The sequence below is a fragment of the Lithobates pipiens genome, unplaced genomic scaffold, assembly GCF_037356315.1.
Source record: "Lithobates pipiens isolate NorthernLeopardFrog02 unplaced genomic scaffold, aLitPip1_a1.2 Scaffold_16, whole genome shotgun sequence".
Lineage (NCBI taxonomy): Eukaryota > Metazoa > Chordata > Amphibia > Anura > Ranidae > Lithobates > Lithobates pipiens.
Window position 1 is genome coordinate 382,528,466 of NW_027507748.1, and position 27,345 is coordinate 382,555,810.

At 44.4% G+C, this 27,345-nt stretch overlaps 1 protein-coding gene across 1 annotated transcript in view; it reads right to left on the reverse strand.

The window, feature by feature from the left end:
• Window positions 1–590: 590 nt before the first annotated feature.
• Window positions 591–27,345, reverse strand: part of LOC143983020 (pinopsin-like) — an 85,933-nt gene continuing 59,178 nt past the window's right edge. The window contains exons 3-5 of the mRNA XM_077482235.1: window positions 10,706–10,851; window positions 1,958–2,197; window positions 591–877 (exon numbers count right to left, since the gene is read on the reverse strand). Coding sequence (XP_077338361.1) covers window positions 740–877; window positions 1,958–2,197; window positions 10,706–10,851 — 524 coding nt within the window. The 3' untranslated portion in view covers window positions 591–739. The remainder of the gene's footprint in view (window positions 878–1,957; window positions 2,198–10,705; window positions 10,852–27,345) is intronic.

The following is a 27,345-nucleotide window of genomic DNA, read 5'->3' on the forward strand; positions in this document are numbered from 1 at the left end:
ATTAAAATAAAGAAAAAAAAAACTATTTGTAGAGAGCTTAATGTTGGATCTCTTACTAACTGATATATGGAGTCTTTCCCCAACTACTGACTAGACTAGAAATGTTTCTTTTTTCAAATACAGGATGCAGGGGTTGGGTTCCCAATCCACGTACCAGCACTGTCTTAGTGAGTAGTTTCTACTTTATTAGGATCCACTCTTGTAGCTGCTATTCACATTTTAATTAGGGTCAGGTCAATGGAGCTTCTTTCTTTCTCTCCCTCTGCAGCTGGTATAACTGTCCTTCATCAAATACAGTTTTGAAAGCCTCCCCAGCTTGTCAGCCACATCCACTCCTATACAGCAACATTTCTACTGTTGTTTGAGCGCTACCATCCTGGAAAGAGCTAATCAGTTTTAATTATGCCACATGCTGCCCCTACAGCTGTAAAACTTAAAAAAAAATAAAAAAAAACACACACACACACTCTAGTTTCACAACCAGGACTCACTATAAAACCCTTTGTGATAGATGTGTTCATTTCAAATACTGCATAGTATTATTAATGAATTGTAATTTCTATTTTGTTAATTCAAAAACTTACACTTAATTTAGTATTTGATTTTAATAATTGATATGTTTATTTTATGAAAAGCTGATGAGCATAATAAGACCACATACATTTAACCAAATCTGTAGTTTAACATATATATATATACAGTTGAAAGACTTTAGAATGCAGATGGCATACAAAAGCTCTCATGCTGGTGTGACCTTGTTTCCACCTCCTTCAGACACTGAAGTGACATCTGTACGGACACTAGCCGTGCTTGTTTCATCCTCACCACCAAAAGGATTGTGTCCGCAGCATATAAGAGTCATTAAGCAGTTTCGGAACTGTGAAAAAATACATAAATACATTAATTCTGAACAAGAAGACATGAAAAATGATGTCTCCCCTGTAGCCAGTCATCCCTTGACCAGATGGACCATTAGTAAAACCCTAAATTAATCTTCTGGTGGCATGGTCATTACTAGTAAAGAAGATAGATTGATCTAAGTTGTAGTCTTTATGTAAATGTACAAGTATTTTATATACGATATTGCCAGGTGCACATTAAGATGCTGGTTACTGCTGGCCCATCATACATTAATATGATGGGGCAGCAGTAACCAGCATCTTAATCTCTGGAAGATACATACCATGGACAGGGATGAATTTCAGTTATGTGGCCTCCTAAGCCACCTTTGCTGACCACAGTTTTTATTACTGCAAAGTTCTGCACACCCAAAACAATATACATGTTTTTTGGTAAATGTTATTTTCCCCTATTCTTTTCTCTCTGAAGACCTGAGTAAGAACAATATTGGAAGAAGTTATTAAAACCATTATCCTGTCCTAGGTTGACAACTATTGCCTTTTTACCAATATATGCCTAATAGTTTTATGTAAATAGAACATCTGTGGGCAGCTATCCTGACAATAAGCAGACCTACTGCATTCTGCACTAAATGTAATATGGGTGTATATCTGTTAAATAAGGTAAGAGGGGCTAGCCATTATGCTTGGACCCTCTGACCTCATGGAATCAGTTACAGCTGCACATGCAGTAATTATACCATGGACTTCACATTTCTATGCATTATACTCTTCTTACTGCTGTTAGCATCTCAGTATTGGGGATACTTATGGCTGAATTGAACCATTAATTTGAGGTTTAGATAAGGTTGGGAGATCATGATTTAAATGAACTACCTTTCTCTTTTTGTACTGAATGGGAGAAATAATTACAAATATGACAAGCCTTGTGAAGCCTAAACTCTAGCAAAGTTGAGGGCATTTTTGCATGTAGACTGTGAAAGATATGGGTAGAAAAAATGTAATGCTACACGTCCCTTTACAGATCTTCTTATAACACTACCAATTTATATTGTGGCTAAAACAAATAGCTATTGCTCAGTTAAGAAGACACAAACCTGCTTATTCATGAAGACATAGATGACAGGGTTGTACACTGTAGCCGTTTTTGAGAAGTATGAAGGCATTGATGCTAACATCGGATCAATAACAATGTCTTTATTAGATGCTGCAACTATGGCAAATGCAGCATATGGTAACCAGCAGATAAGAAAGGCCAATACCATACCAATGACCATTCTAGACACCTCCCGCTCAGCCCTCTGAGTAGTCTCTGAATCTTTCTGTTGAGCAGCCACCTATGAGAGTACAAGAAAGATACGTATTGTGCTCAAAACTGAATTATGTATATGACTAAAAGTTTCACATACCAAAAAAAGAGGTAATGTTCATGTTTTGCACATATCAATGTATTGGAGGTGAATAATTGAGGTATAACTATCCTTTCTGATTAGAGCATGGTTAAAAGACAGTTGTCAAGAAACAAAGAAAAGCTGCCACTGCTGAGCTTATTTTTTAAGAGATACCTGCCTTACTGTTTTGCTTCAATACATAATTAAGGCACTGAATCAAAACAAATTGCATGTGAAATCAGAATTTCTGATCTACAAGTACAAGTATCTTACAAGTTAAAATCCGTGTTTTTTTTCTAGAAATTTACTTAGAACCCCCAAACATTTTATATATATATATATATATATATATATATATATATATATATATATATATATATATATATATATTATATAGACCCTAGAAAATAAAATGGCAATTGTTGCAATATTTTATGTCACGTTGTATTTACACAGCAGTCTTTCAAATGCAATTTTTTGGGAAAAAATACACTTTCATGAATTAAAAAATGACTAAAGAGTAAAGTTAGCCCTATTTTTGTTTTCTATAATGTACAGTGCCTTGCGAAAGTATTCGGCCCCCTTGAACTTTTCAACCTTTTGCCACATTTCAGGCTTCAAACATAAAGATATAACATTTTTATTTTTTGTGAAGAATCGCCAAAAAGTGGGACACAATTGTGAAGTGGAACGAAATCTATTGGATTTTTGAAACTTTTTTAACTAATAAAAAAAATGAAAAGTGGGGCGTGCAAAATTATTCGGCCCCCTTGCGTTAATACTTTGTAGAGCCACCTTTTGCTGCGATTACAGTTGCAAGTCGCTTGGGGTATGTCTCTATCAGTTTTGCACATCGAGTGACTGAAATTCTTGCCCATTCTTCCTTGCAAAACAGCTCGAGCTCAGTGAGGTTGGATGGAGAGCGTTTGTGAACAGCAGTTTTCAGCTCTTTCCACAGATTCTCGATTGGATTCAGGTCTGGACTTTGACTTGGCCATTCTAACACCTGGATACATTTATTTGTGAACCATTCCTTTGTAGATTTTGCTGTATGTTTGGGATCATTGTCTTGTTGGAAGATAAATCTCCGTCCCAGTTTCAGGTCTTTTGCAGACTTCAACAGGTTTTCATCCAGAATGGTCCTGTATTTGGCTGCATCCATCTTCCCCTCAATTTTAACCATCTTCCCTGTCCCTGCTGAAGAAAAGCAGGCCCAAACCATGATGCTGCCACCACCATGTTTGACAGTGGGGATGGTGTGTTGAGGGTGATGAGCTGTGTTGCTTTTACGCCAAACATATCGTTTTGCATTGTGGGTAAAAAGTTTGATTTTGGTTTCATCTGACTAGAGCACCTTCTTCCACATGTTTGGTGTGTCTCCCAGGTGGCTTGTGGCAAACTTTAGACAAGACTTTTTATGGATATCTTTGAGAAATGTCTTTCTTCTTGCCACTCTTCCATAAAGGCCAGATTTGTGCAGTGTACGACTGATTGTTGTCCTATGGACAGACTCTCCCACCTCAGCTGTAGTTCTCTGCAGTTCATCCAGAGTGATCATGGGCCTCTTGGCTGCATCTCTGATCAGTCTTCTCCTTGTCTGAGCTGAAAGTTTAGAGGGACGGCCAGGTCTTGGTAGATTTGCAGTGGTCTGATACTCCTTCCATTTCAAAATTATCGCTTGCACAGTGCTCCTTGGGATGTTTAAAGCTTGGGAAATCTTTTTGTATCCAAATCCGGCTTTAAACTTCTCCACAACAGTATTACGGACCTGCCTGGTGTGTTCCTTGGTCTTCATGATGCTCTCTGCGCTTTCAACAGAACCCTGAGACTATCACAGAGCAGGTGCATTTATACAGAGACTTGATTACACACAGGTGGATTCTATTTATCACCATCAGTCATTTAGGACGACATTGGATCATTCAGAGATCCTCGCTGAACTCCTTGAGTGAGTTTGCTGCACTGAAAGTAAATGGGCCGAATAATTTTGCACGCGCCACTTTTCCGTTTTTTTATTTGCTAAAAAAGTTTAAAATATCCAATAGATTTTGTTCCACTTCACAATTGTGTACCACTTGTTGGTGATTCTTCACAAAAAAATCAAATTTTATATCTGTATGTTTGAAGCCTGAAATGTGGCAAAAGGTTGAAAAATTCAAGGGGGCCGAATACTTTCGCAAGGCACTGTAAAAGAGGATGTTGCGTCAAGTAAATAGATACCTAATATGTCATGCTTTCAAATTGCACGCACTTGTGGAATGGCGGAAAACTATGGTACCTAGAAATCTCCATAGGCAACGCAAGGTAACAGTTACCAGGTTAGAGTTACAGAGAAGGTCTTTTATTAGAATTATTGCTCTCACTCTGATGATCATGGCGATACCTCACATATGTGATTTAAACACTGATTACATATGTGGGCACGACTTACGCATTCCTTTTTTTTTTTTGGTGTGTGAACACGCGGTTACAGGGGGTACTTTAAAAAAATTCTTCTTTTTTTCTTTTTTTCTTTTTCACACATTGTCCCTTCAACTACTTCAGCCCCGGAGGATTGGCTGCTCAATGACCAGAGCACTTTTTACAATTTGGCACTGCGCTGCTTTAAATGGTAATTGCACGGTCAGGCAATGCTGTACCCAAACAAAATATGCATCCTTTTTTTCCCACAAATATAGCTTTCTTTTGATGGTATTTGACTGCCTCTGCAATTTTTTTATTTTTTTGCAATATAAACGAAAAAAAGACCAAAAATATTATTTTTTGTTATAAAATTTGTTTAAAACTAAATTTTAGTCATACGTTTAGGCCAAAATGTATTCAGCCACATGTCTTTGGTGAAAAAAAAGTCAATAAGCGTAAATTTATCGTAGAGTTATAGTGTCTACAAACTAGGGTACATTTTCTGGAATTTACGCAGTTTATGACTACCTATCTTATTTCTTGAGGTGCTAATATAGCAGGGCAGTACAACCCATTTTGGAAATTAGATACGCCAATGAAATTGCTGAGAGGCATGTTGAGCCCATTGAATTTTTTATTTTTTTGTCACAAGTGATTGAAAAAAAAAATTACAACCCAAAATACATTATGCTGCTTCTCCTGAGTATGGGGATACCTCATGTGTGAGACTTTTTGGTAGCCTAGCCACGTGCAGGACCCCGAAAACCAAGCACCGCCTTCAGAATTTCTAAGGGTGTCAATTTTTGATTTCACTCCTCATGACCTATCACAGTTTTGAAGGGCATAAAATGCCGAGATAGCACAAACCCTCCCAAATGACCCCATTTTGGAAAGTAGACACCCAAAGCTATTCAATGATAGGCATGTTGAGTCCATGGAATATTTTATATTTTGCCACAAGTTGCAGGAAAATTAGATTTTTTTTTTTTTTTTTTACAAAAGTTGTCACTAAATGATCTATTGCTCAAACATGGGCATATGTGAAATGACCCCCTAAAATACATTCTGCTGCTTCTCGGAGTACGGGATACCACATGTGGGAGACTTTGTGGGGGCCTAGATGTGTACAGGACCCCAAAAACCAAGCACTGCCTTTAGGCTTTCTAAGGGTGTAAAATGGTGATTTCACTTTCTCACTACCTATCACAGTTTCGGAGGCCATGAAATGACAAGCTAGCACAACCCCCCCCCCCCAAATGACACAATTTTGGAAAGAAGACACTTCAAGGTATTTTCTGAGAGGCATTTTCAGTTTATGGAATATTTTATATTTTGCCACGTTTAGGGAAAATTTAATTTTCTTTTTTTTTTTTTTTTTACACAAAGTTGTCACTAAATTATATATTGTTCAAACATGGCATGGTTATATGTGGAATTACACCCCAAAATACAATCTGCTGCTTCTTCTTAGTATGGGGATACCATATGTGTGGGACTTTTTGGCAGTCTCACCGTGTATCAATCACCGACTTCAGGCTTTCTAAAGGCGTACATTTTTGATTTCACTTCTCACAGTTTCGGAGGCCATACAATTCCCAGATAGCACAACCCCCCCCCCCCCCCCCCATGGCCCAATTTTGGAAAATAGACACCCCAAGCTATTTGCTGAGAGGCATGTTGAGTATTTTGCAGATCTCGTTTTTTGTCACAAAGTTTTGAAAATTAAAATGTAAAAAAAAAAAATGTTTTTCTTTTCTTTCTTTATTTTCAAAAATAAATGAGATCTGCAAATTCTCACCATGCCTCTTAGCAAATACAGTGGGGTCTCTACTTTCCAAAATGGGGTAATTTGGGGGGTGGGGGGGATTGTGCTATTTGGACATTTCAGGGCCTCCGTAACTGTGATAGGTAGTGAGGAGTAAAATCACAATTTTACGCCTTTGGTTACTCTGCACTGTTTGCTACAAAACTGAGGACTCATGGAGTGGGGCAAGGTTATAGAGGAGGCACCCAGAGGCATGTCCAGGTAATACCTTTGTGTCAGCTGTGGCAATCCAGACAGGAGTGGGTACCTGTCAAAGCCAGGTACCTGCTCCCTCCCCCCTTCCCAAAAAAAATGAATTATACCAAAAATGGCAGAGGACATGGGAGAAGTAGGAGAACGAAACGTCCCCCTATTGGGTAAAGTTCTGCTTTCAGTACAAGGTACTCTGACCAGTAAGGCCGCGTACACACGCGGGGACTGTTCGCCCAACTTTGTCCGCTGAACAGTGTTTCGGCCGACAGTCCGCCCGCCCGTGTGTGGGCTTTCAGCGGACAGTTTCAGCGAACAGTCTGCTGAACAAAGTTTTTCGGAAATTCCGAAAAACTGTCCGCTGAAACTTGGTTTCAGCGAACAGTCCCCTCGTGTGTAGGCTTGTTCGTCAAACTAAGTTCCGCGCATGCTCAGAAAGGATTTACACGCCGAAAGTTGTAATGCAGTGTATAGGACGTCGTATTTTCCGTCCCGTCGTACGTGCCGTTCACGTCATCGCGCACGGTTTCAGCAAACTGTTCGTTCGTCGTGTGTGGGCAAGTCCGTCCATGCTAATTTTGAGCGGACTGTTTGCTGAAACTGTTTGACGGACAAAGTTGAGCGAACAGTCCCCGCGTGTGTACGCGGCCTAATATGCACAGGTCTAAAATTAGTATAAGCCTCTGTAAATCTCTATAGAAATTAAAATCTGAATGAAATTATGTAAAGAAAAATAGGGTGTCAGGACATGTCTTATCATTGGGAAGAGCAGACTGAGTATGCAGTTAGAGAACTGACCACTGTGTGTTCTGCCTAGTGTGATCAGTTTTTAATTGGAAAGCAGAGAAACACCAGAGATTTCACACAAAGGAAGCAATGCAAAAAAAAGATACTTTTTCATACAAGTACATGGTACAGCAGGCACATATCAGGAATATGAAATGTTGGGTTTACAGATTCTTTAAAGTGGAACTTCTTTCCCAATCACAATTGATTATTTTTAATCCCCATGCTGCTAGCATTAGTAAATAGGAAAATATATCATGATGTCTCATGACTTACTCACAAAACACACTTCACTCGCACTCTACAGGGCTCGTTGCGGCATGATCTGTCACACAACAGATGACTGATCAGTGTACCAGCCGCTGCTATTACCATGTGATCGCTGTAACCAATCATAGCAGATCACATGACAATTGTACACTATAGATGGCTTTCATTTATGCCATCCATTGTCTATTATTGTGTTGATTTCTGTAATTGGTTGCAGTGATCAGAGCCAATCGTATCCCACCTGTACCATGTGATTAGCTGTGGCCAATCACAGCTAACCATAATAGTAAACACTGAATGAATCAATTTCATTCAGTTAAATGGTTGAAATAAGGGGGTATTTTAGAAGTGTGCCACAGTGTGTATAGTACAAAAATGTGATTAATAAATAAATACAAAAAGCAATGAATGCACTGCTGCTATCTTGCTGGAGCATCCCTAAAACCTTTATTCATAAAACCAAGTTTTATAAACTCACATTTTGATGTGTCTCCACTGACACAGTATGATGCGCATAGACATAAACCCAGGGTCACTCCGACCAACAATTACTGTCCGAGAGCATAGTCCCGCCATACGTGGTGATGTCACTCCCAAGCCCCGCCCTACATGTTTTGTCATCCAATGTCCTCCAGGGGTGGTAGGACGTACACCACAAAGCATGCAGGTTATTTACATACATAATCAAACCTTATCCACAAAAACATATATTGGTATTGAAATAAAATATAAAACCAAATAAAATAGAAGCTGAAAGGCTGATATTACTATGTATATATCACAACTTTATAGTTCCTGCTATCCTCACATTCTCCAACAAAATGGGGGAACATTTATAGGGACAATACTCAACAAAAACCTAAAGGGGCACTCTCCATTAGCCCAAAAAATATATATAACCAATATATATAATTCTTTGGGATCAAAAATATGTTAGAAAACAATTCAAATCTATATCAATATTAAAACCTATTTGTAATGTGTCCATCTCAAATATAATTTCTCTTTTAGATATGCTATAATTCTCAAAACTCTTTTTTATTTATTATTTATATGTTCCCCTGTTCTGTTATTTAATTTTTTTAGTGGTTCTCCCAACATACTGTGTACAGCAAGGACATTCCAGCACATACACAATGTGGGAAGAATCACAATTAATACATTGTCTAATGTCATACTTTTTTATTTTTTATTTTTTATTTTTATTGTGTTAACATAAAATTTGTCCTCTTCTTCTCCTCTTTCTTAGTGATCTTACAAGCATTAAATTTGTTGCATTTATGAAATCTTTTCATCTCAAAGAGCATTTTGGGTTTTTGGAGGGGTTCAATAACATTATGGTCAATTGTATACCTCATGTAACTATTTTTCCTATAGATAAAATAGTTTTCTTTTTAGAAAAAAAACTTTTTATAACATAATCTTTTGATAAAATTGGACAATATTTTTAAATTATTTTTCTAAATTTTTCTACACTGTGTATTATAATCTGTGATAAAACCAGAAGGCATATCATTCTTTTTTTTTCTTTAATTTTTTTTTTTTTTGTTGATATTCTGTATCATTCCATTTTTATTTCTTCACATTATGTTTATTCGGTTCAAAAAACATTTTATTATTTAACTTTTGTACAAATTTATGTAAATTAATGTATGTGTAAATTTGTTAATATTTACATGGGGTATATACACTGGGCTACTTTATTAGGTAGTCATAAAGGATGGACATGGTCAGCAATAATACTCAGGTAGGCCATGGCATTTAAACAATGCTTAATTGGCACTAAGGGGCCCAAAGTGTGCCAAGAAAATATCTCCCACACCATTACACCACCACCACCAGCCTGAACTGTTGATACAAGGCAGGATGGATCCATGCTTTTATGTTGTTTATGCCAAATAATGACCTACCATCTGAATGTAATTGGGACTCACCAGACCTGTGCTTCTTTCTTTTTTATGTTCTCTATATTTGTAGTCCTCATTCTCCCTAACTTCCCTCTCTGGAGTGGATTCTTTCAAATCACAATCTTTGAATGAGAGATTTCACTTTTATTTAAATTATATAAATTATTTGTTTACATTCATTATTGATTTGAACATATTTTGCACAATGGCACTTTAACCTATGTGGGGATATCACACTATAATGTAGTGATTTTAAGTTATAGGTTTAGAGCACAGAGAAAACATATATTTGAGCAGAGTGCTGTCCTTTTGAAATTTCGAAAAAAATAATAATGCCTGTTTATAACAGTGAAATTCACTGGTATAAGCAATCATAATGTGTGTAAAAAAAAATCCGATCATTTGCCCACAGTAATACAGTGTCACTATGGTAACACTGTATTGCTTTGGTCACAGTGTGTCGAAAAAAATTATAATTTTTTACATACTGTCACCAGTCAATGTCCCTGATCACCGCCACACCAGTTATAGAATGGTGCTGTACTGCACTAGTGACAGTATATTAAAAAAAAATTGGAAAATATATATATTTTTTTATTTATTCTTTTTCCAAAAAAAGTGAAAAAAAATACCTAATTACCTTGGACTGCCTGCTTGACAAAAAGGGGTCATTTAGGGAGATGGCCATGTCAGAAATGCTAGGGGGTTGTTTTTTAAAGTGATCTCTCAGCAAAATATAGCATGAAGACATGGATGGATGGGAGAGTTTGCTTTGAATATTTAAAATGTATTAAATTGTCTTTTTGTTTTGTGGTAATCAGATGCGGTGAAGATCTGCTTTAAGATCTTCAGGCTTAGTAGCCTTTATTTTTGTTTTGTAATTATGATTTTTAATTGGAGCTGTGCTATGTAATTTAAACAAAATGACAATATGGCACATTATATTATTTCCAAATATTGTAAATTAAACTTTTAAAACAAGAACCCCTTTAATATTACATTGAGCAAACATTAATCAGTACGAAAGTACATGGTAGTAACTTGATATGGGAAAAGTGTATTTTCAGTACTTACAGCCCGTAGTGCCATTAGAAGGTTAGAATAGGAGAATATGATGATACTAAGAGGCATAACGAAGCAAGTCATAAATAAAGCCATTATATAACTGTTATTGTTTGTACCTCCGGAGTACCAGTTGGGTCCACATGATGTCCTCAGACCTAGGTAAGAAATACTAAAAGTATTAAGATGTGAGAAAATAAGGTCTGCAGATTTGTAAAGACAAAATCGTTGAGCTTATTAAATGCTACCTAATACCAAAATAAAAATGATGACTGGTTCTTTAAAATCTAACTCCAGCAGTGATAGTGTACATTAAATAAATTTTTTTTTTTTTTTAACATAGAACCTCTGTAGGGTTTCACTTCCTTTCATTGCTTGTTCACAGGTCCCTAGAACATGAAGTAAGGAGAAATCTCAACCAGGTGGGACAGAGACAACAAAAAGCATATGGAAAAATGTTAGCTTTTCCCCACTGTATGTTAGTAACTCTTTTGCTATTTCTTAATAATACAGTACAGATCACAGGCTTCCATTAATCAAGACCATGGGTTATATTCTGCCACCTCTAGGTGAGGACTCTAATAAACAAAGTTGTTAAAGCCCATATAACCTCTTCAGTTATCAGCAATCCTCCATTTGTTTGCCTTGGTCCTTAGGTGATAGACAACCTACCCAATTTCTTCCTGGAAGATTGGGAAGCCTACACACTGTTCTTCACACAGAGAAGTCCTTCCCCCCCCTACATGCATCTATAGCCACTAGAAGTCTTGCAACTTCCAGATCGGTGACCCCTGCTGCATTGAAGATGTAAGGCTGTACCTCCAGTACTGGACTCTGCGTTTGGCACACACCCTTGGTACAGCTGCACAATGAAGTGCTCTACAGGTCCAGTCACTGGCAGGTCCAGTCCAGTGATGATTCACACCAATGTGATCCAATCCCTGAAGACTCCCTTCATATTAGATGAAGTATTCCTTTTTGAAGAGGCCCTCCTTACAGCGTTTCTGCCCTGTCAAGCTTGGCCATGCAATCAACTGTGAATTATGTGACCGTTTACAGGTGTAGCAGTCTGGGCCAAGCACGTGGCATGCAACCCTGGATTGATTCTGATGGATCTCTCATTACGTTGGGGCTCCTCCCTGTAGCTCCATAGATGGTTTGGCAAACTCCGTTGGATAAAATTCTTGTCTGTTCCTTATGTCAGTCTAGATGTAGATTCTTTAAACCTGGTTTGTGAAGGCTGTCTGTAAGAATCATTTGAAAGGAATTCCATTTGATGGAGAATTACTCTTTGGAGAGTCCATGGATATCTTTATTAAGTCTTGGGAGTAAAGAGCAAACTCTTACTCACAGGAAACCTAAGGTGCCTGCCATAAAATTGGCCTCTTCTATCATTTGGAAATGTTCTTTTCTCTTATATTCACCGACTGACACAGCTCCTCTCTTTAACCATTGGGTTGTTACGCCACCTTTAGGAGAGGACTAGGCATGACATGTTAACATGTAATATAAAAACCCTAACTTTCTAGTTCCACCCAAGGGGCGGTCCCTTAGGTAACAACCCGTCAGCCTGGCTTGCAGCTTCAGTTTTTTTCTGCCTAGTGAAGGAGAAGGACCTAGGAACCCTGCGGGCCCATTGGTCCATGTTTTTTCTGCAGAAGCTTTGCTTTTTGCTCAAGATTAAAGATCCTGTGATCTGCTATCAACAGCTGGCTGGGTGGCAGGCTTGATACTCTTATCATTGTATTCTCCCCAGCCCGGCCAGCGAGTGTGTGCAGACCAGAGCTCTGCACTGGGTCGGCCACGACATGCCTCAGCTCCAGAGGTGGTCGGTGAATGTTAATGCTCCGGGGCACAAATATGACCGGGCTACTGATGTCTGCGTCACATTGTGCCAGGCCAGCAGCCACCCTGTACTGATTGGAGAGTGGGTTTGTGATGGAATGTCTCCCAGCTCTGCAGGACTCGTTAGTACAGCTCTCCCTGTCTCGGTGGGGCTGAGCAGCTGGGCATTCCCTGGGAGGTCAATTTGGGGGTCCCTCACCTCCCTCTCTTCTCTCCCTGTCCCTTCTTCCCTCCCCCTTCCCTGTGGGGGATGCTGCATGGGCTGCTGAGCGGTGTGTGTGCCATAGACAGAGGCACTCTGTGGGGCTGTCACCTGGGGGGGACTGCTCTGGCTGGCTGTGTCCTGGATGTGTGTAGGTTTCTCCCTGGAGGTGTCTGGAGGCTGTGTCGGTTGATCGCTGTAGCACTGTTCACCGCCATTTATCTGCCTGTTTGTTTCACTGTCCCTCATGGTATACAGTGCTCGGTGGCCATCTTTGGTGGGGCAAGGAGCAGCATGCTTCTCTGTAGTTCGGCGGCCATTTTGCCTGTGATTATGTCCTTTATACTGGACGCTCGGCTGCCATTTTCTTGAAGCCCGAACACGTTTTTGATCAGTTTCATCACCATTTGCAGCAACTCTGCACAGCGCAGTGATATCTCTTATGCACCTGGGAGCTGACACAGGCACTACTAGCTGGACAGCGCAGAACCAGTCAGGGTGGTGAGTCCTGTGGGAAAGAGCCCTTCAGCCAGCAGTAGTTAGGAGGGTGGGACCATCACTGTCCTAAGTCCCCATCAGGTGGCAGACAGGGTAGGGTCAGCATGGCTTCAGAAACTGGTGTTTCTTCCCCCGAAATCCAGGCAATTGCAAACGGTTCGCCTGCAGACTGTGCAGTGCCTCTGGATGCTTTGTCGGCGGTTCTCAATTCGTTCGTTGCCAAGATGGAGGAGGTGCATGGGCGCAAAGGTGGTAAAAAATGGCCCCTGCCCCCCGTCCTCCGGGGAGAGCTCTGATGCAGACTCGGGCCCTGCTGAGGCTTGTGACCCCTGCTCTGTCATTTCAGATAACGCTGACCAGGACCGATCGGACAGTAAGGATGAGTCCCCGTCCGGGTCCATGCGCGACAGAGAGCTTGTTGGAGCACTTATCTCAGCTGTGCGTGATACCCTGAAGATTCAAGAGCCAGCAGATCCCTCTGCTGATGTAGCAGTCCCTCTTGGGTCCCGTAAGCCAGCCCGTTCACCTAAGGTGTTCCCATATCTGACTTATTTTGAGGAGAGCCTTTTCAAAGAGTGGTCGGCTCCTCCGGTATCCAGGTTAAACAATGTAACCACGATCCCGGTAGAGAAGACTCCTGCCTTTAAGGACCCCACGGACAGGAAGGCCGAGGCAGTGGCTCGTTCGTTCCTTGTTTATGGTTGTGGGGTCAACCATGCGACCAGTACTGGCATCCACACTTGTGTCACTAACCGAGTGGGCAAAACTTTTTCACCGCGAATTGGGAGAGCAACAGGCTTCTCCTGTCTGTGTGGAACTAGCAGACCAACTAGTGCAAAGCCTGAAGTACATTTGTAATGCAGCCCTGTTATCCAGGGCTTCAGTGTCAGCAGTGGTGCTGAGGTGCCCGATTTGGCTAAAATGCTGGTCTGCTGACCAGGAATCCAAAAAAGCCCTGACGGATCTTCCCTTCCTTGGCAACCGGCGAATGTTTCCAGGGGTTCTACTCAAACCTGTTTGTAGTCCCCAAAAAGGAAGGGGTACGTACAATATTGGACCTGAAAGCCCTCAATTACTTTGTGAAAGTACAGAGTTTCAGAATGGAATCAGTTCGATCAGTAGTCGCTGCACTCCATCAAGGGGACTCCCTGGCATCCTTAGACATCCAGGATGCGTACCTGCACATACCCATATGCCTTTGGCATCAGAAGTTTCTAGGATTTGCAGTCTGGGAAGCCCACTACCAGTTTGTGGCTCTCCCTTTTGGTTTCACATCAGCCCCCCGAGTCTTTTCGAAGGTATTGGCTCCTGTTTTGGCATTGCAGCGGGAACACAGGATCGCGATCGCGGGTTATCTAGACGATCTCCTTCTGAAAGCAGCTTCCGCCTCAGAGTTAGAGGAGGATGTGGCTATCACCATGCAGACCCTGCAGAAATTTGGGTGGCCGTTGAACCTAAAAAAGTCGGTGATCGTACCGACTCAGCATTTGGAGTACCTAGGCTTACTGCTGGACTCCATGGAAGCGAGAGTGTTTCTCCCTTCAGACAAACTGCAGACTCTCAGAGCCACGGTAAAACTGCTGATGAACTGCGGGTTGTCATCACTACGCTTCTGCATGCGAGTCCTGGGACTCATGGTGGCCTCATGGTGGTAGTCAGGGATTCCATGCTCTGGTGGCTGAGGTCCCCGGCACTTCGGTCCGGGAAGTCGTTCCTACCTCTGAAATGAGCAGTGATCACAACAGACGCCAGCCTATCCGGCTGGGGTGGAGTAATGGGAGTTCAGTCGACCCAGGTCCTCTGGTCGGTGGAGGAATCCAAGTTGCCGATCAATCTGCTCAAACTCAGAGCGATCAGGCTATGCCTCTCCACATGGTTGATAAGACTTCGAGGGCGTCCAATCAGGATCCACTCAGACAACGCCATGGCAGTTGCATACGTCAATCACCAAGCAGGAACAAGAAGCTCGGCCGCCGCACGGGAGGTCGCTCACATCCTTCAGTGGGCAGAGCGACATGTATCGGCCCTGTCGGCCATTTACAACCCAGGAGTGGAGAATTGGCAGGCGGACTATCTAAGTCACCAGATGCTGGACCCAGGAGAATGGGCATTGCATTCGGAGGTGTTCAGGCTACTGTGCCTGCGATGGGGCACACCAGACGTAGATCTTCTGGCCTCCTGTCTCAATCAGAAGGTGTCGGGATTCGTGTCCAGGACAAGAGAATCTGGCAGACGCGTCAGACACGCTGGTGGCTCCGTGGGATCAGTTCCAGCTGATCTATGCCTTTCCTCTGCTGAAATTGTTACCACGTCTGCTCCGCAGAGTGGAGGCCGAGGGGATTCCAGTAATACTGATCTGATTGCCCCAGATTGGCCTCAGTGTCCCTGGTAGGCAGACGCCCCTTGGTGACTGCCATTACGAACAGACCTTCTGTCTCAAGGTCCGATTCTCCATTCTGCTTTACCATCGCTAGTTTTAACTTCTTGGCGATTGAGCGCCAGGTGTTGAGGAACCGGGGTCTTTCGGACTCGGTGATCCCAACTATGCTGAGAGCACAGAAATATTCTTCTCGGAAGATATATCATTGTACCTGGAAGGCCTACATCTCCATGTGTGAGGAGAAAGGATGGTGCCCACGCTCCTTTTCTATATCAAGGATCCTGCTATTTCTACAGCAAGGAGTAGACCAGAAATTGGCTTTACGCACCATTAAAGGACAAATATCAGCCTTGGATGTCTTTTTTCAGTGACCCCTGGCGTCTCACTTTCTAGTGAGCACTTTTGCTCAAGGGGTGCGACATGTAGTTCCTCCGGTGCGTCCACCATTACCCCCGTGGGATCTGAACCTGGTGTTATCGGAGCTTCAAAAACTGCCATTTGAAAATATCAGAGCGATTTCCTTTGACTCTTTCCCAGAAAGTGGTCTTTCTAGTGTCCATTACTTCGGCCAGGAGGGTTTCAGAACTGGCGACCTTGTCTTGCAAGTCGCCCTATCTGGTTATCCACAAGGATAAGGCAGTGTTGCGTCCGCAACCTTCTTTTCTGCCAAAGGTGGTTTTGGCGTTCCACATCAATGAAAACATTGTGTTACCATCTCTGTGTCCGAAGCCGACACATCCTAAGGAGGTGGCCCTCTATTCCCTGGACGTGGTTCGGGCTCTGAGGGTGTATTTGTCTGTCACGGCTCCCTTTCGGAAGTCAGACTCCTTGTTTGTTTCGGTGGCTGGTCCGAAAAAAGGCATGGCGGTCTCGTTGGCCACCATTTCCAGGTGGATCAGACAGATTGTAGTACAGGCCTATGCCTTGAAGGGGCAGGTGTCCCCCTTTCCGGTCACGACCCACTCCACATGGAAAATTGGAACGTCTTGGGCCTTCCGACATCAAGCGCCTGTCACTCAAGTGTGTAAAGCGGCGGCTTGGTCGTCTGTTCACACTTTGACAAAATTCTACAAGGTAGATGCATCGGCTGATGCTTGTTTTGGCTGCACAGTTTTGCAAGCGGCTGTATAATTGCAATTGCACATACATTTTTCCTGTTTTTTTGGTAAAAACGCAGTACTTTTAAGTAAATGCACTGTTGCATTTGTTACTGCAGTTCTGGTGTGGTTTGAGGGTAGTTCTCTCTGTTGAGGAGCACCCTGATTTTTTATGGGTAAAAAAGTTTAGTTATTCCCACACACTGTCGTTTTGTGGGTAAAGTTTATACTAGCTCCCACATGCCAGGGTGGGGGACGTTTTATGCTGTTTTTCCCACCCCTCGCTTTGGCACTGCTTGGGGATGTCCCAATGGCTAAAGAAAGGAGCTGTATCAATCGGTGAATATAAGCAAAAATAGGATTTTTTGTACTCACCGTAAAATCCTTTTCTCTGTAATTCACCGACTGACACAGCACCCGCCTCTCCTATTTTTCTTTACGTTGTACTGCTTGTTGACGTACTGAAGCTGCAAGGCAGGCTAAGGGACCGACCCTTGGGTGGAACTAGAAAGTTATGGTTTTTATATTACATGTGGCGTAACAATCCAATGGCTAAAGAGAGGAGCTGTGTCAGTCGGTGAATTACAGAGAAAAGGATTTTACAGTGAGTACAAAAAATCCTATTTTTATCCTTCCCACACCTTGACTTCTAAATTCAAGTACTTCACTCAGTTTCACTGCAAGCCCTAAATGTCCAAGCCATCCAAGTCCTCCTCACAATCAAGGAGTGCTTCCACTTCTACATGTGCGGGAGTCTATTGGCCTTTTTGCACTCCTGGACTCGGGACATTTGGGATCTTTGCATCCTAGACATGGTGTCCCACATGCACAGTCTCATAATTTTATCTTTGCCTTTTCCCTGCTTTAGGCCCCCAACCCTACCGACTTCTCCAGAGCGATTGCAGGCCCTTCAGACTGCCTTGCAGCAACTGCACTTTTCAGAAGTGACTGTTCTAGTTCCCTAGGAGGAATGATTTTGGGGCTTTTATTCACTGCAACAAGGGGAATTTTTAACATCAAGGATTTGGGTTTATACGTCCCCCCCCCCCCCCCCCCACACACACACAAGTGGTTCCTTTGATTTGCTGTGGGTGAGCTGCATTTCCATTTTTTTGCTCTTCCCTTTGACTGACTGCATGACACCTGCATGACTGCATGACACCTTAGTAGCTGGACTGGCTCATGTGCTGTACTGTCTCCCCAGATCAAGATATTACTGACCTGGTGGCTGAACAGCCCTGCGCTGGAATCAAGGAAGTCCTTTCTCTTGTTAACCTTGAGAGTTCCCACAATGGATGCCAGCCTGTTGGGCTGTGGTGGAGTCCCAGGAACTGAAACCGTCTAAGCGCCATGGTCATTGGGAAAATCCAGACTTCCCATTAATACTCTCAAGCTAAGGGCCATTTGCCTATCCATTGTGGTGAACCAATCAACTTCAGAGATGACCAAGGAGAGTTTAGTTGAACAAAACCATAGCTGTGCCTTACATTAATCACCAAGGTGGCACCAGAAGTATTATAGCTCTTTAAGTAGCTGACCTAATTCTAGCTTGGGTAAAAAAAAAGCAAATTTTTACTTCATCTACAGTCCATATACCAAAAGTAAACAGTTGTCAGACAGACCTCCTCAGTAATCAGCGACTGAAAATTGGGAAATAGTCTCTTCTCCTCTAAGTGTTTCAGGACATCTGTCATGGTTGGAGGATGCAGGACATGGAGCTGTTGGCACCCACTTTAACAACAAGGTGGAAAGGTTCATTGCTTGGGATCCAAGAGCCTTCTCAGTGGATGTGCTGATGACCCCATGGGATCAGTTTCAGCTAATATATGCCTTCCCTCCGCTATAAATTATTTGTCAGTTGTTTTGCAGGGTCAAGATGGAGAACATGCTGGTGATCTTGGCACCAAATTAGCTCAGAAGGACTTAGTACTCCTCATAGCCTCTCTGAGCACTTCCTAACCAACACAACCTGCTGCCTCAAGGGCCATTCTACTATCCTGCTTCACGTTTGCTGGCTTTGGTGGCTTGGCTGTTAAAGGCCAAGTCCTGAAGGATTGGGTTCTCTTTAATCCCATTATTCCTACACTGCTTTCAGCTATTAAATTGACCTCTCAGAATGTCAATCATTATACATTGGAAGGCTTAATTGGCAAAGCAAAGAAGTTTTACCCTAGACTCTGTGCTACCTGTCCTTTTTTCAGTTTAGGCTGGATCAGTACTTGGCCTTGAGCACCCTAAAGGGTCAAGTTTCAGTCTTGGCTGTTCTCATTCAGAGACCTCTACCTATTTTCTGTTAAAATGGCTGTGTTCGGGGCGTGTCCAAGATGGCGACCGGAGTGGAGGCATAGTCCGGGAGCTCCGTGACCTGCACTGCTAACTATCCTGTTTCCCTGCGGATATAGCCGACCTTGAGGTCCCTGGAACCCGGCTACTGACTTCCTGGTGTGGTATGCCCAGCAAGAAGAAATCCGGGACTCCATTGAAAGCTGCCACACCGCGTTCCCTGCCTCGCGGTGGGGGACCTCGGCCTTGCACGCTCTCAGTTATGGCGTCGCAGGCCGCTGACACGGACCCTGCTGACCCAGCACTCCAGGACCAGGACAACTTCTCTGCCCTGATGCAGGCCATCGGTATGTGCCAAACCACGCTGACGGCAAAGATTGATACCGTTCAGCTCGAGATGGGACTGATCAGGAAGGACATGGATAAATTTAGATCCAGGCTGTCGGAAGTTGAGAACCGCGTGGGGACTGCAGAGGACACTCTGGCTGAACACACTGCCTCCCTTCATGCTCTCACTACTAAGGTGCGGGCACTGGAGTATCGCGCAGAGGACGCCGAGAACCGCAATCGGAGGAACAATCTCCGGATCATTGGCCTACCAGAGGGATCTGAGGGTTCTAACCCTGCTGCCTATGTGGAGCGTCTGTTTCGCCAGCTCTTCCCCCAGGCGGCCTTCTCGCCGTTTTTTGCGGTTGAGAGAGCACACAGAATGCCGGCGGCTAGGGGGCCTCCTGGAGCCCCCCCTCGCACACTTATTCTGCGTCTCCTCAATTACAGAGACCGAGACCTGGTGCTACGTGAGAGCAGGAATGTTGAGGAACTCCGCTTTGAGGGGACTCGCCTCATGCTATTCCCGGATTTCTCGGTGGAAACACAAAAACAACGGAAGCAGTTTGATCATGTGAAGATGGCCCTGCGGCAGAGGGGCCTGATGTATGGCATGCTCTTCCCGGCGTGCCTTCGAGTCCAGGATGGGGAGACCTCCAGATTCTTTACCTCGCCTGAAGATGCCTCCAACTGGCTGGAATCCCTGCCGCGACGTTAATAGGTGAAGCTGCCCTCGTCCTTTTTTACCTGGTTCTTACTTTCTTTGCGGGCTCCCTCCTGCAGTTGATGCTGACTGGATTTATGCTGCGCTTTTTAATCTGACCGGAGGGTAGTCTCGCTACTGACACTGGGTTCCCTTATTCCTATCCGTGGCCCCTCTTCTCCCCTTCCCTTTCCCCATCCCTCCTTGGCGGGGCTGTGGGACTGGGAGTGCTGACTGTGACTGTTATGTGCCTACCATCTATCCTCGGTGCTGGAGTGAGGGGTTTGTACTGTTCTATTTTTTGTGGGATTATTCCAGCCGTTATGCCCAGCGCTGCTGTTCTGTTTATATTTACCCCACGATCCACCAATTTTAAGAACTGTGCCCCCGGACCTCTCTGTCCGGGTGACTTCCTTTCCGCAGGGAGATCGATACTGCAAGACTCTTTATCCGCCTGACTATGTGGTGGCAGGATCATCATGGTTGACTTCTACTGTGCCTTCTAGGCGCCCTCTTGGGGCACTGCTTCCAAGGGTCTGAGAGACATGTACTTTTTTGGGATACAAACGCGCCCAAGTTGGGGGGGTAGCGTGGGGTGGGGGGCGGGGCGTCGGGTGGGTTGTTTTGGGTTTGTTATCTGGGCCCGTGTTTTGGGTAGTTTGTATGCACTTTTCTCAGTACATTGTAACGTGCAGGAGATCTCCTGTTCTGGGTTTAGGGTTCTGCTCCTTTTTTTTAAATATGGGTTATGGAGGGTGGGAGGGGGTGATGGGATCCGGACTGCTGTATTTTTGCTCTCACTATCATGGCTCCCCTAAGGTTGGTGTCCTGGAACGTGCGGGGATTGAACTCCAAAATTAAGCGTTCCCTGTTTTTTTCTTATCTGAAGAAGTTCCTCCCGCACATCTGTATCTTGCAGGAGACTCACCTTACGGGTTCTCGTATTCTAGCACTTAAAAAGCCCTGGGTGGGCTCTTATTACCACTCCACTTTCTCCTCTCATTCTAGGGGGGTCAGTGTTTTGGTACATAAGGCGCTTCCCTTTCAACTGCTTAATTTACATCTAGATCCTGATGGGCAATATGTTATTATGCATGCAATGTGTGATGGGGTGGAAATGGTGGTGGTGGGACTTTATGTCCCGCCACCGGCAGGCCTCTCGACGCTTAGGAAAATTCTTGCTGTAGTGGCCAGCTACCCGGTGACTAATGTCATTCTTGCTGGGGACTTCAACATGCCTCCAGATCCGAGTGTCGACAGGCTTGCGACAGGGCGGGTGGCGGATCCGGGTTTAGCCAGCTGGGCTGCAACATTCGGGCTACATGATCTGTGGAGGTGGAAACACCCGGTAGCCAAACAATTTACGTGTCATTCAGCTACTCATGCCACTCTGTCCCGGATTGACCTGATATATGCGAGCACTCCTCTGTTGCAGAGGGTCTCCGAGGTCTCCATACTGTCTCGTGGTATCTCAGATCATGCCCCGGTGATGCTGACTCTCCAGACTGACTCGGTGGCGGGGATGGGGCTTTGGAGACTTTCCCGGTACTGGATTACGGATGAACAGGTGGCCCCGCTGGTGCTGCCGGAGCTGGCGGATTATTGGGTACATAATGTTGACTCTGCATCGCCGGCTTCGGTCTGGGATGCGTTTAAGGCATATGCCAGGGGCAGATACCAGTTTACCATTGCTCAGGTCCGTAAGGCCTCAAGATTGATGCTATCGGAAGCTGAGCGTAAAGCACTACTCCTGGAAGACCGCTATGCCAGCTCCCCGAGTCCGAGTTCCCATGCGGATATGCTCACCGCATATAGGGAGCTGGCGCTTATCCGCACCGCTTCCTGCCGCCGCTTCCTTCTTTCTCAGACGCAGAGAATTTTTGAACAGGGTGAACGCCCGGGAAGGTTGCTGGCCTGGCTGGCGGCGGAGCGGACGGGGAGCTCCTGCATTGCGAACATTAGGGGGGCTGATGATACTATTCTCTCTGATCCCATTCAAATCAATACTAGGTTTGAGCAATATTATACTCACCTGTACGAATCTAAGGCCACGTATTCCCAAGGGGAATTGACCTCCTTTCTGGACAGGGTGGCTTTCCCTGTCCTGACTCGGGAGGCTGCAGCTGCCCTGGAGAGCCCTATCACTGTGCTTGAGGTCCAGAGGGCGCTTAAGTCCCTTCAGGCGGGGAAGACTCCGGGTCCGGACGGACTCCCCTCTGAGTTCTATAGAACCAATGCAGAAGTGGTAGTCCCTTATTATCATGCTAGTCTAACCAAGGCCTTGGCATTGAATGCCCTTCCTGACTCCTTTTCTGAGGCCATCATTGTACTGATCCCGAAGCCGGGGAAGGACTCGGAACTCTGCTCCTCCTACAGGCCGATATCTTTGTTAAATGTTGACGCCAAGTTATTGGCGAAGATATTGGCAGGTAGGCTGAACACGGTCATACATGCGTTAGTTAATGGGGATCAAACAGGTTTCATGCCTGGTAAAGGCACTGATATTAATTTGCGGCGCCTCTTTATGAACATATCGTGGCTGGGGAGGGGGGAGGATGTGGGTGCGGTGGCCTCCCTTGATGCGGAGAAGGCCTTCGACTCCGTCGAGTGGGGCTTTCTCTGGCAAGTCCTTGCCCGATTTGGCTTTGGTCCTAAATTCGTGACTTGGATACAACAATTGTATGCCTCTCCTGTGGCTCGTATACGCACGGGTGGAGTCCTTTCCTCCCCTATCCGCCTTTGCCGGGGCACGAGGCAGGGTTGCCCCCTGTCTCCGGGGCTCTTCGCTCTGGCCATTGAGCCCATGGCGATTCTTTTACGTTCTACGGAGGGCGTGGCGGGGTTGAGGATGGGTCCCTTGGTAGAACGGGTGTCGCTATATGCGGACGACGCGTTACTATACCTTGGGGATGCTTCGGAGTCCCTTGCGTCGGCCCTATCCATAATTGATGAGTATGGTCGATTCTCGGGGGTCCAGATCAATTGGAGTAAGTCGAGTTTGTTTCTGCTCTCTGATTCTACACCCCCCCCCCACCCGCTTCGTCCCCACTGCAGAGGGTATCCCGTTTTAGATATTTAGGGGTTGAGATCTCTAGGGACTTCTCTCAATTTCTAGCTAACAACTTATATCCTGTCCTGAATGCTTTAATAGCGAAATGTCAGATCTGGAAAACGCTGCCCCTGACGCCGGTAGGACGGGTTAACTTACTTAAGATGACGTTTCTTCCGAAATTTTTATATGTATTCCGTAACACACCCGTTCCGATCCCTGCCATTTTCTTCCGCAAGTTAGATGGGGTAGTTTACTCCTTTGTGTGGGGTGGTAGGGTTCCGCGAATTTCTAGGGCCAAACTACAGATGCCACTGTCCGCGGGCGGACTGTCGTTGCCCTGCTTCCGGCGGTATTATTGGGCCGCAGTGTTGGTCACAGTCCGTTGGTGGTTCACCCAGCCTAAATCTAATCCGGCGGTTACGCTGGAGGCGGCGATCCTGGGTTCCTACACAGCCTTGGCGGGGATAGTCTATCGGGGAATCAAATCCAGCCCGCACTTAACGATCCCAATGCGGACTACCATCCAAGTTTGGGACAGAGTCACGGCCACTGTTAAGGCTGCGGACTCCGTCTCCCCTCATAGCCCGCTGTGGGGCAACCCCAGGCTTCGGCATTTTGGTTCTATCCCAGACCCGGGACTCTGGACTAGGTTTGGTATCACTACCCTTGCTCATATTATGCCTAGGGGGTCTATCACCCCCTTTCCGGACCTCAAGGAGGCCCATGGCCTTCCCTCCTGGATGCTGTTTCGGTTCCTTTAGCTGAAACATGCCTCGCAGGCCCAATTTCCCGGGAGGGTACTAGTCGAGCCTCATGGGATAGAGAGGTTTCTCATGTCTCGTGGGGTAGACAGGATTCTCTCTTCCATATATCTACGCCTCACCTGTGAAAAACCGGAGGGGGACTCACCCCTGTTCCTCGTGTGGAGGGGAGACATCCCTTCCCTCTCGGAGGAGGAGTGGGAATCGGCCCTTCAGAGTTACCTCCCTGGGGTAATCTCTGCGAGGGATAGGTTTATTCAATTAAAATTTTTGCATAGGGCCTACTACACCCCTCAACGCCTGGCCAGGATCTATCCCGCCCAGTCCGAACTTTGCCCTAAGTGCCAACGGGCAGTAGGTACATTCTATCATGTTACTTGGGAATGCTCAATCATCCAGGATTATTGGCAAGAAATACTGGTGGGAATTAACGCAGTCACTGGCCTCGCAGTGTCCATGGATCCGAAGGTGCTTCTCCTTGGAGTCACGGATACTGTGGTGCAGGCTACATATAAGAGGCTCCTACTCTTTTATTTATGTTTCTATGCTAGGAAAGTGCTTTTGCAGAGGTGGAAGGATTCTTCTCCCCCTACGGTGTCCCAGTGGCACTCGATGGTGGACTCGGTACTGCCACTTTATAAGCTCACATATATGGGGCGGAAATGCCCCAAGAAGTTTGGCGGCATCTGGGATCCATGGTTGAGTGCTCGCTCTCTTACGGTTTAATTTGTGTTACTTTTCCTGTCCCCTGCTTGTGATCACTAGGATTGGAGGTCTGAATTCTGTAACCGACTGTGCTTGTATTGAGATCTGTGCATAAGTTGTATTGATAACTTGTTTTGATCAATAAAAACGTTTCTGTTAAAAAAAAAATGGCTGTGTTCAGGGGGTGGCTTATACAGTGTCCCCCATTCATTCACTAGTCTCAGTATGAGATCTTAATGTGGTCTTATGAGTTTCCACAGAAACCTCCTTTATAGCCCATTTGGAATACCCCTTTGGCTGACCTTACCTGTAAGGTGTTATTCTTGTGGGTATCACGTCAGCAAGGCAGGTCTTGAAACTGACAGCCTTATCTTGTACAAAGTCCTTTATTGTTCTTCATATGGACTAGGTGGTTTTGAAACCGTGGGCATCCTTTCTTCGGGGGTTTCTCACTTCCATCTTAATCAGGACATCATCCTGCCCTAGGGTTAGGATTAGCAAAAGTTTTCTTCTCGGCCACTGCTTCCATATTCAAATTCTCTTTCAGCATGTCTGTTCCTGTAAGGGCTGTCCTGCATTGCCTCCCACTATTTGTAGGTGGATTAGACACATTTTCGCTAAGGAGTCTTTTTCCTGGTAAAACTCATTTGACTCATTCAGCTGGTACTTCTTTGGCTTTCCACACCAGTTGTCTATTTCTCAGTTTTGCAAAGCCACCACTTGGTTCTCCTTTCACATATTTAAGTTTTACAAGGTGGGTGTTCAGGCCTCTATTAATGCCAGCTTTGGCCCCTAAGGTGCTTCAAGCCTCTCTTTCAATTTGGAATTTGTTTTCCTTATTTTGGGCCTGTTGGCATTGTTTACCCACCCTTTAGTTGTGTTGCTGGGGGGAATTCCATGGTGTTGATTCACCACTTGCCCAACCAGGGCATTTTTTATATTTTTTGCACACATATTAAAATCACCATTCTTTTGCTCGAAATTATTTAGTAGTTGCAATTTTTTTATGTCATATGATATTTGCATAGCTAATTATCAAATGCATATTTTCAGGAAAATACACTAAAATAAGTCTTAGTGCAAATAAATACAATATTGTACCCAATTATTAGTAAAATATAAAAGATGGGGTTGTGTTAAGTAAATAGATACCAAACATGTCAAGACCATGAAATTACAAAAAATTATGGTACCCAAAATTCTCCATAAATTACATTTTAATAGCCTTTTACTGGTTACCAGTTTTGAGTTAATAAAGGCCTATATCCAGCATTGTATGAATTAAGAAATAATGATTTTTGTAATGCACCTGTAAAATCCTTTTCTTATAGGACATTGCTTAAAAAATTAAAATCTGAAAATTGCTGGTATTGGGAGAGGTTATATGGGTTGTCCTTACAACTTTGTGTCCTCCCCTGAAGGTGGCATGATATACCGTAATCCATGGTCTTGATTAATGTAAGCCTGTGTCCAATATTGTACTCCAAGAGAAGGATTTTACAGGTAAGAAAAAAAACTAGCTCTTTGCATTATCTTATAGAATAAACCTATGTACATATTGTAAGAGACTTTTATGCAAAGTAATATTAATGCCGCGTACACAACGATCAAACAATCCAGTGGAAAAGTCCGGCGGACTCAAGTCCAGGGTTGTCGGAAAGAGGCCCTTGTCCTCATCAACATGGGGACAAGGTGCTTTGGGGTGGGGGGGCCGCGCAGCCCCCCCTTCCCCAAGGCACCCCCCATGTTGAGGGCACACGGCCTGGTACAGCTCAGGAGGGGGGGGGCTCGCTCGTCCCCCCCTTTCCTGGCCAGCCGGGTAGCGTGCTCGGACAAGGGTCTGATGTTGGATTTTTTTCAGCATTGGGGTTGCCCTTTAAGTCCATACCAGGTGACGGGGCCAGCGACGCCTCCTTCGCTGGCCCCGGCTACCTGGAGACGCGCTCAAAATGAGCGGACTTTCCTCCGTGGGTGGGCGAGTCCGTTCATTTTAAAAGTACAGCGGATAGTCCGGCGGACTTAGTACGCCATATTAGTCCGCTGAAAAAGTGCCGTGTGTGGGCAAGTAGCTCGTTCGGAAAGTCCGGCGGACAGTCCGGCGGGAAGTCCACCAGACTAAGTCCGCCGGATAGTCCGCTACGCGTGTACACGGCATTAGTGTCACTAGTAAGGCTTAATTAATAAAGTCATAGTGCAAAGTATAAAGTGCATGTAATCTAGAACAACCATACAGCAGTAATTTGTAATTGCAATGATTTACAAAAGGTGAAAGCTGATTGGATGCAATAGGCTACTGCACTGTACATGTGAATGGTGGTCTTTGTATTATTTGTTTTAAAGTTCTCTAAACAGAGTACAATCTTAGGCTTAATATACAAGGGACGTTTTAAAACCTCTCCTGAACGATTTATCTTGACAGATAGTAACCAACTAGCAAATAGCCAAAAATGTAAACGAAACACGGCTAAACGCAAGTTACCACGTTTACACCTGTTTACAAGCTGTTACAGGCATTTGGCTTTTCAAATGCCTCTGAACATCCATCCAGAATGCATTTTTTTGCTTTACAAAAAATGCTTCTAAACTCAACTGCCTAGAAACTACTATAAATCCCTCACAAATACATGTACTGATAAGATAACATAGAGGAGAGTTCAGGGCCAACTGAAAAAAAAATCCCAACTGCTCCTAAACATCCTTTTACCAGCAGCAGTGTACATGAAGTCTTATCATACACACTGCAGCTCAAAAAAAAGATGCTTTTACAGGCATTTGAACTTTTATTTCTCTGCCTAAAAG